General features: G+C 41.0%; 1 protein-coding gene across 1 annotated transcript in view; it reads right to left on the bottom strand.

Annotated features, from left to right (window-relative positions):
- Positions 1–4,112: 4,112 nt before the first annotated feature.
- The window catches only part of NEK10 (NIMA related kinase 10), a 371,560-nt gene continuing 358,901 nt past the window's right edge, over positions 4,113–16,771 (bottom strand). The window contains 3 exon segments of the mRNA XM_089691216.1: positions 4,113–4,191; positions 10,923–10,978; positions 15,263–15,315. Of these exon segments, the coding sequence (XP_089547342.1) occupies positions 4,113–4,191; positions 10,923–10,978; positions 15,263–15,315 (188 nt within the window).

Genomic DNA, 16,771 nt, shown 5'->3' with positions numbered 1-16,771 from the left:
TCCTGACTGCCATTAGGTATCAGGATGAATTCTTTGGACCCATTGTCAGACTCTACGCTGGTGCAGTGGGTCCTGGGTTCCTGCTGGTGCACGACAATGCCCGGCCTAATGTGGCTAGAGAATGCAGGCAGTTCCTGGAGAATGAAGAAATTGATACCACTGAATGGCCCCCCGTGACCTAAATCCAATATTACACCTCTATGATATCATGTTTCGGTCCATCCAACGCCGCCAGGTTGCACCTCAGACTGTCCAGAAGCTCAGTGATGCCCTGGTCCAGATCTGGGAGGAAATACCCCAGGACACCATCCGACGTCTCATTAGAAGCATTCCCAGAAGTTGCCAGGCATGCCATACACGTGGGGGCAATACAAACTACTGAGTACTATTTTGAGTTGCTGCAATGAAATTTCAGCAAAATGGACTAGCCTGCTGCATAATTTTTTCACTTTGATTTTTGGGGTGTCTTTGAATTCTGTCCTCTATAGGTTGATAATTTTCATTTACTTCAAAAAATAGGGAATCCTAACGGTCCTAACACATTACCTAGTCCATATCAGTATAGATATCCAGCATGATATTTTTCCCATTGCGATCTGATGTGTTTTCAAAATTTTCCTTTAATTTTTTTGAGTAGTGTATATACAGTATGTGTGGTATTTATTTTATACTATTTTCTTTCAATATTTGACATTTATGAAGTTATTTTGTAACCAGTCTCCAGTGAAAGCAGCTTCCCTTTGACTGGTATTCCAGTCACCAATTTTCTTTTGTATTAATACATATGCTGCAGGGACCATACTGACTTAGTGAGTTGGCATATTTCTACAGTAAACCATTTTACCTATTAGTCATAACAAATAACAGGAGTTCTAACCATCCATCACTCTATCCAAAATGAAAAATAAAGTTTTGCCTTTAGTTGCACTTTAAAGTCATTTTTTCTGTGATATTTGGCTCTGCATTTCTCTTCAGCTCCATGTGTCCAAAGGTGCTCCAGGTCGTTTACAATCCTAGCAACACCCCTATCACATTGAAAACCATGCCCACTCTTCACTATGGTGCACTAAGCACACTGCAACAGTGATCTTGCACACAGGCCAACTGACTTCATAAAATGCCCCTGATTACAATGCAGGACATGGATGGAGGAGGCTCATCTGTGGTCCATGTACATGATTTGTGGATGATCTCCTAGCCCTACCCTTGTGTTTCCCTCCTTTCATTCTTTCCCTGACCACACACATTACTATTACATTTTTCTGTACCTTCTTTTCATTCACACTATATCCATTAAGCTGTGCTGACCTGCATAGATCATTACAGAATTAGAGAAGAATTCCAGGTATAGATATCTTAGCAATAGTTACATTGGTCCAGCTTGGACCAATGCAACTGTATATACCATACAAAGCTAATGCCCCAGAATCTGGAAATCTGAAGTAGACACAATACTCCAGTGATCTCCACTTGCTTCTGTGTCCCATGCCAATCAGCCACCAGTATGTAGGTGGGACTTTGTGTGGGTGTGGCATGAGTATGGGCGGGGACACAGGAAGCCCCCTGGTCTCTTATTGCCCAGGGCCCCATGGGTTATCAGTCTGTCCTTGACCACACGTAAGTCCTCATGCACACTGGACGTTTTTATAGCTACTGTTTTTGGCTTTTGATGGTTTTTTTCTACAGCCAGTAAACCCCCCAGCATGTTATCCTATGTGTCCACGCACACATAGACTGTAATCAACATTTTGTGGCAGGGGCGTTTTTTGGCTGAAGGAATTTGTTTAGCTGTAAAAACGCTCCAACGCTGAAAAACGTGGCAAAACATGGTAAATCACAGCAAACCAGCATTTTTGGACTTTTTTTTACCACAAAAAACCTAAAAATTGCAAACGCAAAAAAATGCGGCAAAACTCTGCATATTTAACGTGACATTACACAGCTAACGTTACCAGCGTTATTAAAACGCCCAGTGTGCATGGAGCCTAAAATTCACATAAAGCACACCTTGCTGGGAATGGTGAGCTCTATCCCCACATCTCTGGCCTGTAGGATGTTGGTGTATGTGAGGAGGACCTAAATATTTTTTTGCTTATTTAACCTACTGTAAGTTGCCATCACAAAAGTTCCATATGCTCAAGTAGCACAAATATATATAATGCAAGGTCTCAGTCAAAATAATGCAGCTTTATTTGTGCCATTACTCTGTGCATTACATTTGTTGAAAGCACTTACAGTCATGGCCGAAATTGTTGGCACCCTTGATATTTCTCCAGGAAATCATGTATTTCTCACGAAACGTATTGCATTAACACATGTTTTGCTATACACATGTTTATTCCCTTTGTGTGTATTGGGACAAAACAAAAAAAGGGAGGAAAGAAAGCAAATTCGACATAATGTCACACAAACCTCCAAAAATGGGCTGGACAAAAGTATTGGCACCCTTTCACAACTGCAGATAAATAAGAATGTTACAAGCATGTGATGCTCCTGTAAACTCACCTGGGGCAAGTAACAGGTGTGGGCAATATAGAAATCACACCTGAAAGCAGATAAAAAGGAGAGACGTTCACTTAACCTTTGCATTGTGTGTCTGTCTGTGCCACACTAAGCATGGACAACAGAAAGAGGAGACGAGAACTGTCTGAGGACCTGAGAACCAAAATTGTGGCAAAATATCAACAATCTCAAGGTTACAAGTCCATCTCCAGAGAACTAGATTTGCCTTTGTCCACAGTGCGCAACATTATCAAGAAGTTTGCAACCCATGGCACTGTAGCTAATCTCCCTGGTCGTGGACGGATGAGGAAAATTGATGAAAGATTGCAACGCAGAATAGTCCGGATGGTGGATAAGCAGCCCCAAACATGTTCCAAAGACATTCAAGCTGTCCTGCAGGCTCAGGGAGCATCAGTGTCAGCGCGAACTATCCGTCGACATTTAAATGAAATGAAACGCTATGGCAGGAGACCCAGGAGGACCCCACTGCTGACACAGAGACATAAAAAAGCAAGACTACAGTTTGCCAAAATGTACTTGAGTAAGCCAAAAGCCTTCTGGGAAAACGTCTTGTGGACAGATGAGACCAAGATAGAGCTTTTCGGTAAAGCACATCATTCTACTGTTTACCAAAAACGGAATGAGGCCTACAAAGAACAAAACACAGTACCTACGGTAAAATATGGTGGAGGTTCAATGATGTTTTGGGGTTGTTTTGCTGCCTCTGGCACTGGGTGCCTTGACTGTGTGCAAGGCATCATGAAATCTGAGGATTACCAAAGGATTTTGGGTCGCACTGTAGGGCCCAGTGTCAGAAAGCTGGGTTTGCGTCCAAGATCCTGGGTCTTCCAGCAGGACAATGACCCCAAACATACGTCAAAAAGCACTCAGAAATGGATGGCAAAGAAGCGCTGGAGAGTTCTGAAGTGGCCAGCAATGAGCCCAGATCTAAATCCCATTGAACACCTGTGGAGAGATCTTAAAATTGCTGTTGGGAAAAGGTGTCCTTCCAATAAGAGAGACCTGGAGCTGTTTGCAAAGGAAGAGTGGTCCAAAATTCCGGGTGAGAGGTGTCAGAAGCTTATTGATGGTTATAGGAAGCGACTGATTTCAGTTATGTTTTCCAAAGGGTGTGCAACCAAATATTAAGTTAAGGGTGCCAATACTTTTGTCCAGCCCATTTTTGGGGTTTTGTGTGACATTATGTCATATTTGCTTTTCTGCCTCTGTTTTATATTTGTTCCAATACATACAAAGGGAATAAACATGTGTATAGCAAAACATGTGTTAATGCAATACCTTTTTTGTGTGAAATACTTGATTTTCAGGAAAAATATCAAGGGTGCCAACAATTTCGGCCATGACTGTATATACACTCTTCTACCAGATAGAAACTGAGACATAGACAGTCTTTATATAAAAGATAAAGTATTTGATTTATATAGCATTTTTAGGCAAAGCAACTTGAAACAAGCACAGCTCGTCCAATAATACAGTCACATCCAAGTCTTCAGAAGATTCTTCTGTGGGATTGCTATCGGTCCACATTATCTTCTTCTAGGTTAAGCAGCTTTAGTATACCAATTGTATCAGTTGGAGGGGAAATGCAGTCACAAGGCTCTTTTTGAAGGTGGAAGCCATATTTTTATTGTTCAAATGTTCTTGTCCCCCACTGGGAATGAGCAGTATCTAGAAAAACACAGATATGATAACATCCAAATATAATTAAGTGTCTTTGTAAACAGGATAAGCCAACATTCGTTCAATAGTGAAACTGCTCTTAGATGGCAGAACTAAGTTTGCAATGACCTCTGTCTAATGTAAGCTATCTATATTGGCTGGGTTGATTAATTAAGAAAGCTATATCTATTCAAAAGTGTTTACTGCCAGCTATATTTCCATGACATACTGAAAATGATAATCTAGTTCAAAAATACTTTGAAAGAAATTACTATTATGTAATCAACAATATTTCAGGGATTCTTTACAACAATTTTTTCAAAAGATGGGAATTATACTTCATGCCTAGTCTTTTAGATGTGGCGTCAGCAGTAAAAAAACCCCCAAAGAACAGATACAGTACCACATCAGTTTTGAAAGTTGATTCTGAATAATGCTTTTAATCAAAATGACAAGCGGAATATAAAACCTGATTTTGTAGGACAGAAATCTGTTTTCTTAGCATTGGTTTGTTTTTGCGGCACTCAGTCAAGATTCCTGTATATTTTGCAGTTGGTCTGTTTAACCCTTTCATGTCCAGAAAGCAATGATGCCTATATGCCCCTGCCAAATTTAGCATCATCTGCATGGGTCAATTAACTTAAGAAGAACTCTATCTGAAAACATATAAAGAATATTATATGGTATACTATTTTAATTAAAAAAACAGCCCTGTATTTTTTATAGTAGGCAGACAAATGTGCTTTTAATTTGACATGTATAACTGTAATTCTTAATTTTTAAAAATGCAACTGTATCTGACAGATACACTGCAAACAAAATACTTTTTTTTGCCAACAGTGTCTTCAGCCTACAAGTGATAACTACATATGTCAGGCAACCAATCTGATTGGTTTCTGATAGTCATTAGGGACCTCAGCTGTCATTGACAGCCAGGATTAAAAGCCAACAATGTTGGCTGCTGGTCCTCAAAGGGGAGAATGTATATTAACTTATCCTTAGCTAACACAGGACATCCTGCTAGGGAACATTATTATACATATGCAGCTGTGAATGGGGTACAAAAACTCACACAGTTGTTATACAGGCCATCTTTAAAGATTAACTCCAATTAAATACAACAAAATCACTGATGAACATGTATGTATAATTTTAAAAATCATTACAAGTATTTCTAAATGCAACTAGTGTAAGTACCTGAATTTGAATTGATTCAGACACTGTACAGCTGTACTCAGTCTGAGAAATGGAGGGCAGCATGTACATGTGCTGACTAAGAATTACAGACCAGAAATGTGGCCTCATCAGTCTGTTGCTACTCCTTCATGGTCTAATCACAGGCTAAGTGCAGAGTGGTGACCTAGCTGTGTTATTATTTTTTTTTTTTTGCTGCTAGCTGATTGAAAAGAAAAAAAGAATGGATTTCCCCATCCACACAAGTGAGGTGAATGGAGGAATCCGCCGTACCATTGTATTCTGACAACAGGAATTTTCCACTGTCAGAATACAATGGCCATTGGCTGCAACTGCTGACTGAAAATCATTTTCCAGCTTTCCTGTTTGACTTGTTTAGATCGACTTCTATTGAGCAGGAGCAGCCACACATGGTTCAAAATTCAGATGGTTCCTGCTGAACCAGCTGAATGTCGATTCTTCAATGGCCAGCTTTAGGATTGGGTGTGTACAGCTCTTCTTTGGTTAGGCTGTTATGCAGAGCAAGGGTGGATTGTTTTGGGCTGTTCAGGATTTCCTGAGTTGAGAGTTTGATTCCTCCCACCTGCATTTGAAAGAAGTTTGCAGAGTATAGGGCAGGGAGATTCAAATGATCAATGTGAATATTTATCAAGCCCCAGTCAACCCATGGAAGAAAGTGTGCAAAAAGTGACTGGGGAGGTGAAAAATGTTTAGGAAACCTTGCCAGAGTGTTCTTTCCTTGTCAGAATGGGTTCCAGTCCTCCTGAGGCTGTTGTGAGACAAGACATTGTGGTCTGGGCTGCAGCAGATGATGGGCTGAGTGCCTGGAGAAGATTGCCAAAGGATTATTTTTGCTAGAGGGCACTGTCTTTAAGCCCTGGTCTAGAGAAGGATCTTGTTATCTCCCTCACTGAGGATCTACCTGTTAATGCTGGGTGGCAGACAGCTTCTGGGATACTGTGATAAAGACCTTGCTGAGGACTATTAGCTATGCAAGTGCCAGAAGGGAATTGAGTGCCAGAGGTTGCTATATGGCTTTCTGCTGTAGGGTTCTAGATATACTGGCCATTCCCTGTTACCTCCAGAAAAGCTATTTGAAGATTTGAAGAGACGTTTGTCCTCTTATCGTTGTCACTGATCATTTTGGAGTATCCTGTGATCATAAACCCCTCTCCTGTTGAAGTTCTTCCGCAATAAATACTAAAACAACATCCCCTAGACTGAGCCTGAATTGTTGGTGTGCATGTGATTGGCAGCTTCTGTACTACTTTGGGTGAACCTGTATTACCAGGAGCCCCTTCAGGGGTAAGTGCTACAGGTGGATAGAAATACAAACCTATTTGCTAGTTAAACAGCTCCCATGTATGTATTACAATTGTCTATTTAGCGGTTCCAAGAAGAATGTCCGTTTGGATGAAATTAATCAAGACAAAGTCTCAGTGCTGACGTCATGCTGCTGAGCGATTCTGGGTTGTCAGCAACTTTCCTAGTGAGCTTTACTGTTTTTTTTTGTTGTCACATTGTTTTAGCTGGATGACTGGCTTTGTTCTACAACAAACCTTTATTTAAACTATTACATTATCACTGGTTTTCTGTTGGCTCCATGGTGAGCTATCTCTGATCCAGCGGGGGTTGCCTTTTGCTGTTGCCTGTAACTCCAGAGTGGAAGTGCATACACCTGGGGAGGATTTGTGCCTGAGAAACATGTTGCATCTGGTGTACTTATTACAGCTTATGGTCTGGTGAGTCTGCATTTGATTAAGGTGGTGGCACTCAAGTGTTTTCGTTACACTATATAGATGTACTGGATGGTGAAAAATCTTTTATTTCAATATATATGGACTTTGACATATCTAAGAAAAACGAGCGCTAGATCTATATAGTGGAGCAGCTTAGCATAAAAGGGTAAAACCTCAAAAAACCTCTTAGGATGACATCAATATATAAAACAAGCATGCAGCGCTCCTATATGATATAAAACAAACAAAATACCAAACGCATGTATATTACTTCGAATTTGAGAAATATGCTTATATATGTGCAAAATGGTGCATAACGCACATGGCTATATATCGCCAAGCATGGATAAGTTCATGAGTGGATTTCCCAAGTTCAAACGTGAGGATGAGTGACAGTCTGTTTTTATATATATGGACTTTGGTTTAAGAAAGACTTCACATTTGGCACATTGAACACTGTTTATTTATCTTTTTTGCATGTTTTTGTTATATTTTACTGGTGCTACATCATTTCACTACATTGTATATTTAGCTGTTTGCCTGGGGTTAGCATTATTAATTTGCATATTATACATTATGGAATTTATCTGCTTTTCATATCTATTTTTATAAAAAAAATAATTACAAAAATTAATTAAAACTTTACTTAAAAGTTTAATTTGCATATTGTGTCTTGCTTGGATCCATCCACCTCTCTTAGTCCATTTCTAGCCTTGTGCTGCCACAACAGCTTTTCTTCTGCATGTTTATTATACTTGGTACAGTATGATCCCTTGTTCCCCCTCTTTTGTTTTGTGTCTAGTTAGTACTGTACATTCACTTACTAGACACACCCTGTTTTTTCACTCTACTGCTCAGTTTAGTTTCACTTTTCAAGCAAAGGCAGTGATTGGGAATGACTGTCTAACAGATAACTAAAGAGATTATTAGTGTCAATGGTTACTAGTGTTGGGCTGCGTAAGTTTGTAAGAATGTAAGTTCGACTCGAAAATGGGCCATTCATGTGTTCGGTGAACACACGAATGGTACGGGTGTTTGGCGGCCTGTTCGCCTGATGCGACCCACAATGCACTGCACCCTGACATTGCATTGTGATTGGCCAAAGCATTGCACCTAACCACAGATCAGGTGCAATGCTTTGGCCAATGACAATGCATGATGACATCACAAGTGGCGGGGATGATCTTGCCCCCTTGTGATGTCATCACTCTATTTAAGAACTGTCATTGTTGTACAGCTGTCAGACGGCAGGAGCCAGCATCCAGGGCGGCGCTGGGAATCGTGATTGATGTTGGATCTATTTCGGGGGACATTTTTAAAATTTTTATTTTTAATAAAGGACTTGTCAAAGACTGTTTCCTGTCTTTTTTTACACTGCACTTTTTTTTGCGAACGGGTAGTGGTAAAGAACCCCCCATGTTAAGAGTATGTGGCCTGGTATGGTTCGGGGGGGGGGGGTGCTCGCTTGTCCCTCCCCTTTCCTGACCTGCCAGGCTTCATGCTCAGATAAGGGTCTGGTATGGATTTTGGGGGAGATCCCCACGCTATTTGTTTAAAAATGTTGGCGTGGAGAGTTCCCCTCAATATCCATACCAGGCCCAGAGGGCTTGGTATGGATGGGATGGGGGACCCCACACTGTTTTAAAATAAAAACCCACTGACAGCTGAAACATGAATGAATGTTTCACTATTAAAATACTGAATGACTTAGTACTATAACATACACCGATGTGGTAAGATACCGCTCAGTAAATTGTCCCTGTTCAAGGCCTTTCAGTAGGTTTGAATGTTTGACCATTGAACCAAATGGGGGTGTTCAGCCCATCACTAATGGTGAGTTACCTAATAGAGGCATTGCTCAAGGAACCCATAGCAACATTTTGAGGAACACTAGGGGTCCACAAACCTTGTTTGAGAAAGGCTGCTCTAAATGAAAAGCAACTCCAGACAACGCCTTTTTTGTGTGTTTGCTTTGAATGTTGTGGGAAAATAAATTGCTACAAGTTTTGTCTGTGGCTTGAATGGAGCATTTTGGTTTCCTTCCTGCTGACTTTGAATGCTAATCTAGATCCTGAGTGTCATTTGGTGATGTAGCTACTATGCTGCTCACTCTCCTATGTGCTGAAGGCACTGGCATAAGGAAGCCAAGTCCCGTTTCTACCATGATGGCCACCTCCACACAGAAACACAGTGTAGAACAAAGCATGATAAGTTTAATGGGGATAGATCCACTGCACGGAAACCATGGGACTAGTCCTGTGCCCTCTGCTTACCATTTTTTGTGGCACAGCTTCCAGAGTTTAACTTCTCTTTAAGTGCCTGAGTTACTTATCTGCCAGTGAAGTAACAGTTTTAAATTGAATGCAGGATTACTTTTGGGCATAATCATATATAGAGTCTTATAGCTGTAGTAAACTTTCCATATGCAAAAAAAAAAAAAATTCTCCCAGCAATGTATTATCGTAATGTGCTAGTATGCATTGCATACTAGCACATTATGAAAGACTTACCTTAGAACGAAGCCCTCCAGTGGTGCTGACAGGGCTTTCATCTTCACCCAGTTTTCCTTTCGGGTTTGGCTCTGGCCATGAGTATCATGGCGCATGGACCGTTGATGCCACTGGCCACTGGAATATCTCCCAAACGGTGTACATGTAGGAGAAATTCATTTTTACCTACAGGTAAGCTTTAATATAAGCTTTAAAATAATCTTACCTGTACTAGCATAAAAGAGTTTACTACCACTTTAAAAGGATATTATTAAATATCCCTTTTACAATTACATAACACTTATGCCTTATGAGGAATTCTGATTTTTTTTCACACAGAATTCCCATGGCTCTTGTTTTTTTGGAAGTAAGAAAAACATGTTCTTATTATATTCAGAACAGAAGCAGGTTATGCTCATCAATAAAATGTGCACATACCCTTAAATAGTTGATCTGTTCTTTTTTCAGAGATGGGGTTTCATTTTGGACTGTTCAGTTAGAATTGCTCACAATCTGCCTTACCTAGAATAACCCTCCTCAACCACCTACCAGGTTTTTGTCTTTTCATGGGGCTTTAAAATAGGCAACGCTTTAAAAGTCTTTACAGATTACCACTTTAGATTTACAGAGGAGGTCTAGTGCTAGAATTACTGCCTATGATCTGACAATTGGGGAGACAATTGTGTGTGTAGGACTGACACGTGCGTTCGCCTTTGCGCGCAAGCATGGGGGTGGGGGCACTTTCATTCTTTTTTAATTTTTACAGTGTCACCTACATTTTTTTTTAATTTTATTGCTCTTGCAAGGAATACAAACATCCCCTGTGACAGCAATAGACATTTTCTATGGAGGGATCTGGGGTCCTCAAATCCCTCCTCTTGAAGATTGGTGTTTTTGAATGCTTTCAGATTTTTAAAAAGAAAGTTTCAGAGTAAAAGTGATGTCAGGTCATCGCTTCCAGTTTACATTCCGACTTTGTTCGGCTGTCCAGCCAGCTGGCAGATGTACTGGCTGGTCACTCTGGATTCTCGGTGGGACGGGAGATCCTGAGAGAGCCGGGGAAGGTGGTGTGAGTTTGGGATGCTAGTTACCCGCTCTGATTGCTTGTACAACAGAGTCGACCATCGGCTCTAAAACACGGTACTGGGTTGATGAGTGCAGCTGCATCACTCCAGTTCAACCATCGAAAGTCTAGTGACGTTACGGGTATGTCGCTGGTCCAGAAGTGGTTATACATAGTTTTCAAAAACTTTTTTTTTTTGTATTGGCCTCTAAAATTGATAACAATGCTTTGATTTTTTTTTTCCATGACACATACCTGTTTGAAGTTAAATTATAATAACCACTGTCTTCTAAGATTTCTTCAATAATGTTCTAAAAGAAAAACAAAAAACAAAGTAGTTTAGAACACCGCCTGTAAGTGTAAATATTCGATTGAAGTATTATTTTTTTGTGCGACATGCCTGTTGGTTGATAGGCATAAACTGTAGAATCTTTCAATAGAATCTAGAACACAGTAGTAGTTATTTTTCATCATTTTTTGGTCACTTTTAACCAATTTTTATATTATGGAATCTTTTGTGAAAATGTAATGCCTAGATCAGGAACTATAGCTTGCTGCTGTTTTTTCCTCTTTTAGCAGCCCCTTGTTCCCTGAAGCATTCCCTTAAGACAAGCAAGCCTACTGGTACTTGGTTTGCGCTCGGATTTAGAACACAGTGCTATAGTTCCTGGCCAGATGGCACCAGGACTAAGAGAATGAGACAAGTTAGAGTATTTAGGGTAGTTCTGAGATGAAGGCAGGCATCGAACAAGTGTAATCTGATAGAGAGTTCCAGGATCAGGGCAGGTTGCAAGCAAGTGTAGTCTAGTAAACATTCCAAGGTCAATTGCAAGCAGCAATATAAGGAGTCATTCAATAATGACAATTAATAATTCAATGACGGGTAACACAGAAGGACACAACAAGAACGAAACCAGATGTAAAAAGAAACGAAAGATCACTGATGGCTTTGGGCCTGGGCGAGAAAATGATAAACTTTATTATGACCCTATACTCGGGCCCTACAGCTCAAGTTCGGGTTAATGGACACTTATCGAACCATTTCCGCCTGGGAAATGGCACTCGTCAGGGTTGCCCCCTATCCCCGCTTCTGTTCGTCATTTCCCTTGAACCTCTTCTGAGACAAATTCGCGCTAACCCAGATATTAAGGGGATCAGGATAGCAGACAAAGAATACAAACTTGCTGCTTATGCGGATGATATCCTCCTTTTTTTGGCTGACCCTCGCACCACCCTACCGAGTTTGCTGAAAGACTTTGCTTTTTTCCGCTTTTTGTCAAACTTGAAAATTAATTTTTCAAAGTCATACGCCCTCAACATAACCCTTCCCACTGATCTCGTCTCCTTCTGTGAGTCTCATTTTCCATTTCAGTGGGTGAGGGATGCCCTTCCATATCTTGGTGTACAACTTACTCGCAATCTGGACGACCTTTATGCCAAAAATTTCTTACCGGTTTTCAAAGTCATACAGGAAGACCTAAACAAGTGGCATCGCCCCTGCTTCTCTTGGTTTGGTAGGGCTGCCATTATTAAAATGAATATACTTCCGCGTCTCCTTTATCTCTTCCAAACTTTGCCAATTCAACTTCCATTGACATTCTTTGCTTCTTGCAAGAAACTATGTTCCTTATTTTTATGAAATCACAAGCGTCCGCGGGTCTCGTTCTCTCAGCTGACTCGTCCCAAACTCAGCGGGGGCATTGGGCTCCCTGACCTACACCGCTATTACTGGGCGTGTCATCTTTCCCGCATAGTCGATTGGCACATTCATTCTGCTTCCAAAGACTGGGTCCTTTTGGAGAAGGCTTTTTCGCCCACTCCCCTACCATCGATCCCTTGGCTATTGCCGAAACACACACCTCAAGTTCTCCTCTCCCATCCTTTGATAGGTCCCACGTTAGAAGTTTTCCGTAAGGCCTGTAAAACGTCTTCCGTTTCGGACTCTCCTAGTCCCTTGACGTCGATCCGCCTGAATCCAGATTTTCCCCCAGGGTTGCACAAGGATTTTTTATCAAATTACTGGCCATACGCTCAGATTTTAGTAAAACATTTTCTTCACTCCGGCAAGGTGAAAACATTACAGGAGCTGAAGGTTAGCTTGAATATCCGCGAATTCCCTCTCTGGGCCTTTCTTCAGATTAGACACTTCCTGCTTTTCCATAAATCCCGCCATAATTGGACTCGCCCTGTTACTCCATTTGAATCCTTATGCTCTCAATCCGAACCGCGGAAGCATTTGATCTCTGAGATTTATCCTCTCCTAGGGGACAGCAGGACTTGCACTTCTTTCCCCTCTTGCCGTGCGTGGAACAGAGACCTAAAGACGGATTTATCAGAGTCGGATTGGGACCGCATTTTTATGTACTCCCACTCCTGCTCGAGTAATGTTTCGATGCAGGAAAATGGCTTCAAATTAGCCACTAGATGGTATCGTACTCCCTCCAGAATTCATCGGTTTAACTCTTCTGTCCCTGACGTGTGCTGGAGATGTGGGACACCTGATGGCTCTTTCTTGCATATTTGGTGGTCCTGTCCACTTATTCAACCATTCTGGCAGGAGGTCCACCGGTTGGTGACTTCAGTGACCACTCTGCCCATAGTTTTCTCTGCTGCTCAGCTATTGCTTCATCATACCCCCATTCCTAGGAGTCAATATTTCAAGTCCCTAGCGATGCATATGATCAACGCAGCCAGACTCTGTCTTCCTGTGCTATGGGGCTCCACTCACCCCCCAACTATACGCGATTGGCTCAATCGAGTAGGCAAAGTGGCGGAAATGGAGGAACTGATTGCGACTGCACTTGATCTGCCAACTAAATACTCACATGTTTGGGCCTGCTGGACCCACTTTGTAACTACCCCTGAATTCGGATCTCTCATGGGTTGGGATACCTGATTGAGCTCAGCCCTACCTCTGGTTATGCCCTTGGTTCGTTCATAATCTGCGTGGTTATGACCTCCTTTCCGATAATTTATATTTGCCTGCTTAGCTTTGGTGAGTGTTTAAATTCTTGACACTCTCATTTATGATCTCCAATAACAATGTTGACACAAACTTCGCAGCCCGGACCCTTCGCTTCCCTTGCTTCCCCCCCCTTTTTTTTTTTTTGCCTCTTATCCCCCCTTCTCCCTCTCCCCTTACTCTCTCCCCCCCCTTTTTTTTTTTTTCTCTCCCCCTCTTTCTCTTCTCTCTTTCTACTATGACTCCCATTCTTTTCCTTTTCTTATCCTTTTCTTTCTTTCTATTCCCCTTTTTTCTTTTCTTTCTCGACAACCTCTTAGTCTTCGATCAGGCTTAATCTTCATTTTATCCAGGATTACTTGGTATATGGTTAGCTTATCTCCTCTAGGATAGTCAATGGTACTCACGACGTCTTCTCTTATACTGCGATGCTCACTTAGCCTCATGATAGTGTACTGCTTTTGGTTTAGGCTCTGAAGGTTCATTTCCTCCATGCTTAGGCCAGTACGCCAATATTCACTTGGTGGAAGTAAGCTGTTATTACCTTCTATATTGTACATTTTTGAATCTTGAGTACTACAGGCATATCTCTGCCGTAATTTGCCATGCTTATGTTATCCATAGTGTCGCACTCTACCATGTTGTTTCTTCCTGTATTTTGGTTTAAGCTGTGTCTATGACCTGATTGATGCTGCGTGTGCATTTCTTTATATTTTCCTGTAACATGTTGTCACTTCTAAATAAACTTTTATGGAATAAAAAAAAAAAGAAACGAAAACACTGTTCCAGGCAAATCCACACTGAATGCTACAATAAGGAACTGGAGCGTCAGCCATAATTGAGCCATAATTTTTCGTTCAACTTGGTGGCTGAACAAAAAAAGTAAAATGAGTCATCTATGGCCTGCTTTAGTGTACATTCAGTCAAATTTGAATGAAATGATGTGGTAACAAACAACCTCCTGAGTGTCATTCACTGTCAGAATTTTTTTTAACACAATATAAGAAACATATTGAAATAATAAAATAATAAATACATAATTTTCATCCTCTACCCAGTGCCATGAAATTAGACAAAAGGGAACAAAAAATGGTAAAAACTGATTGATAGTATACTTGCTAAATTCAGTCAACATATTTTAGCAATTAAACAATTAGATCAGCACATGTATAGCTCTGTTGCTCTTTATGGGAAGATCTGTAAAATATTTTCTAAAGCTTCCCATTGATGGACTAAAATCCATCCAGTTCAGCTGGGACTGGCTGAATTTCGATCCATGTATGGGCACTGTGACTGTGGTTGTACAGAAGCCAATCTACCAATCAACTTCCGTACAACCACCCTGCTGGAAAATGTCTTCTCGATCAATGCTGCAGGCTATAACCTGATGGTGGGGGAGTCTCCCCACTGTCAGAATACAATGACACCGCAAGGGGGACTACCCCATAGACTTTGAATTTGTGGATGAGCGAATCGGGTCAGTTTTTTTTTTTGTTTAACCCGCTGGTTAAACAAAACAAACTGGCCCATCTATGGTCAATTTAACTTTTATGACAAGCTCTGGAGCTGCATACTGAACAAATAGCTTTGGATTACATATCAGAACATTACTTAATTTTATAATTTATCTCACCTGCAGCTGTTCATAGGTTATTCCACCATCAAACTCAAAAGTACTAGCAGTTCCTACAAAATGTAAAAACATGTTTTATATAGATTACAATATTGCACAATATATTTTATGTATAAATGGATACTATATTTAGGTTGACATAATCATTAAACAGTCTGCAGAGCACAGGTTTTTGAGGTAAAAACCCTTTTAGAAAAAAAAACACATACAAGAATAAAACTGCAAAAAACAGTTTGACTCTACCTAAAGTGCAAGGCCTCATTCACACAGGTGTACATGTAATAATTTTAAATGGTACAACGCACACTAAGCGTGTACCTAAATGCAGGTGTATTTTATTTAGTTGTGTTAGAAAAAATAAATATCTGTTAGTCTAGGGGCAAATTCGATATTCTAAATGCGTGTAAACGCATGCATATTTAGACACAGGAGAACTTGATCTGGTAGGTATAGTATGTGTTTATACATCCCAGATCAATTTCTCCTGCATGTAAAGAAACCGAACACAGGAGGCCCTCGTAGATGAGGGCTAAGACCAATCAAAACTTTTTTTTGTCTTATATTGAGTGGGGAAGGAATTGCACCCTGGTCAGGTTTTTACTGCTACTCTGGGATCAATGGAGGGGGTCTTTCTCTTACTGACCTGGTGATAATTGTTTCATCAGACAAGAAGTGAGAGAAAATCTCCAAAAGCAATACAAAAAAACTGAAAATTGTAGCGAATACTTGCAGTAATTTTCCTTTCCTCTCGCCAATCCATGGCAGTATACCAATGATAGAGCTCCGCTCCTAGCTCCTCCCTCAGGACCAGCGAGGCATAGCATAAAAGAAAGACTGCAAATACCCCCAGCATTCTCTGCATTAAGCTACAAACCAAGGGTGGGTATGTATGCTGCCATGGACTGGTGCCAGAAAGGGAACATTTTAGTAAGTATTTGATACAATTTTCCATTTTCCCGGTGCCACATAGCAGCATACCAATGATAAATAACTAGCTGACAGTGTGGATAGATGCCAAAATGTAAAATTTTATTGAACAAAGCCAGAAGCCTTAATTGCTTTCCTCCCAAAATCAAACAAAAACAGGACCCCCTAGTCCACTCTGTCATGTTTTAGATGTGGTGTGAAGACCAAGATGCAGCTCTGCATGTGGTCTCCATCAAGATGTTGGAAAAGGCTGCCCAAGACGCCACCACGCCCTCAGCGAGTGTGCTGTCACCACTGCCGGCAGGTTGACACTTGCTGACCTGTATGCCCTTTGAAGAAGTTTCACAATCATCCAGCTAAAGTCCTTAGTGATGCTTTCTTCTCCCTGTTCTTGCCACTAGGCAGGATGCATAGCCTGTCCAATGCTCAAAACAAAGCTGTGACTGAAATGTAATGCTTTAGAGTCTCAGAAATATACAGTTCTTGCAAGGCTCCTGATTGTGCCTTTGGGAAATTTGGTAAGACTCAGGCTTCTGAGGGATGAAAGTTGGAGTTCCACCCTGTTCAAGAAAAATGTAATAT

The sequence above is a fragment of the Staurois parvus genome, unplaced genomic scaffold, assembly GCF_062004578.1.
Source record: "Staurois parvus isolate SC_StPar_1 unplaced genomic scaffold, SC_StPar_1.0 ptg000021l, whole genome shotgun sequence".
Taxonomy (NCBI): Eukaryota; Metazoa; Chordata; class Amphibia; order Anura; family Ranidae; genus Staurois; species Staurois parvus.
This window is presented reverse-complemented; position numbering and strand designations above follow the sequence as displayed.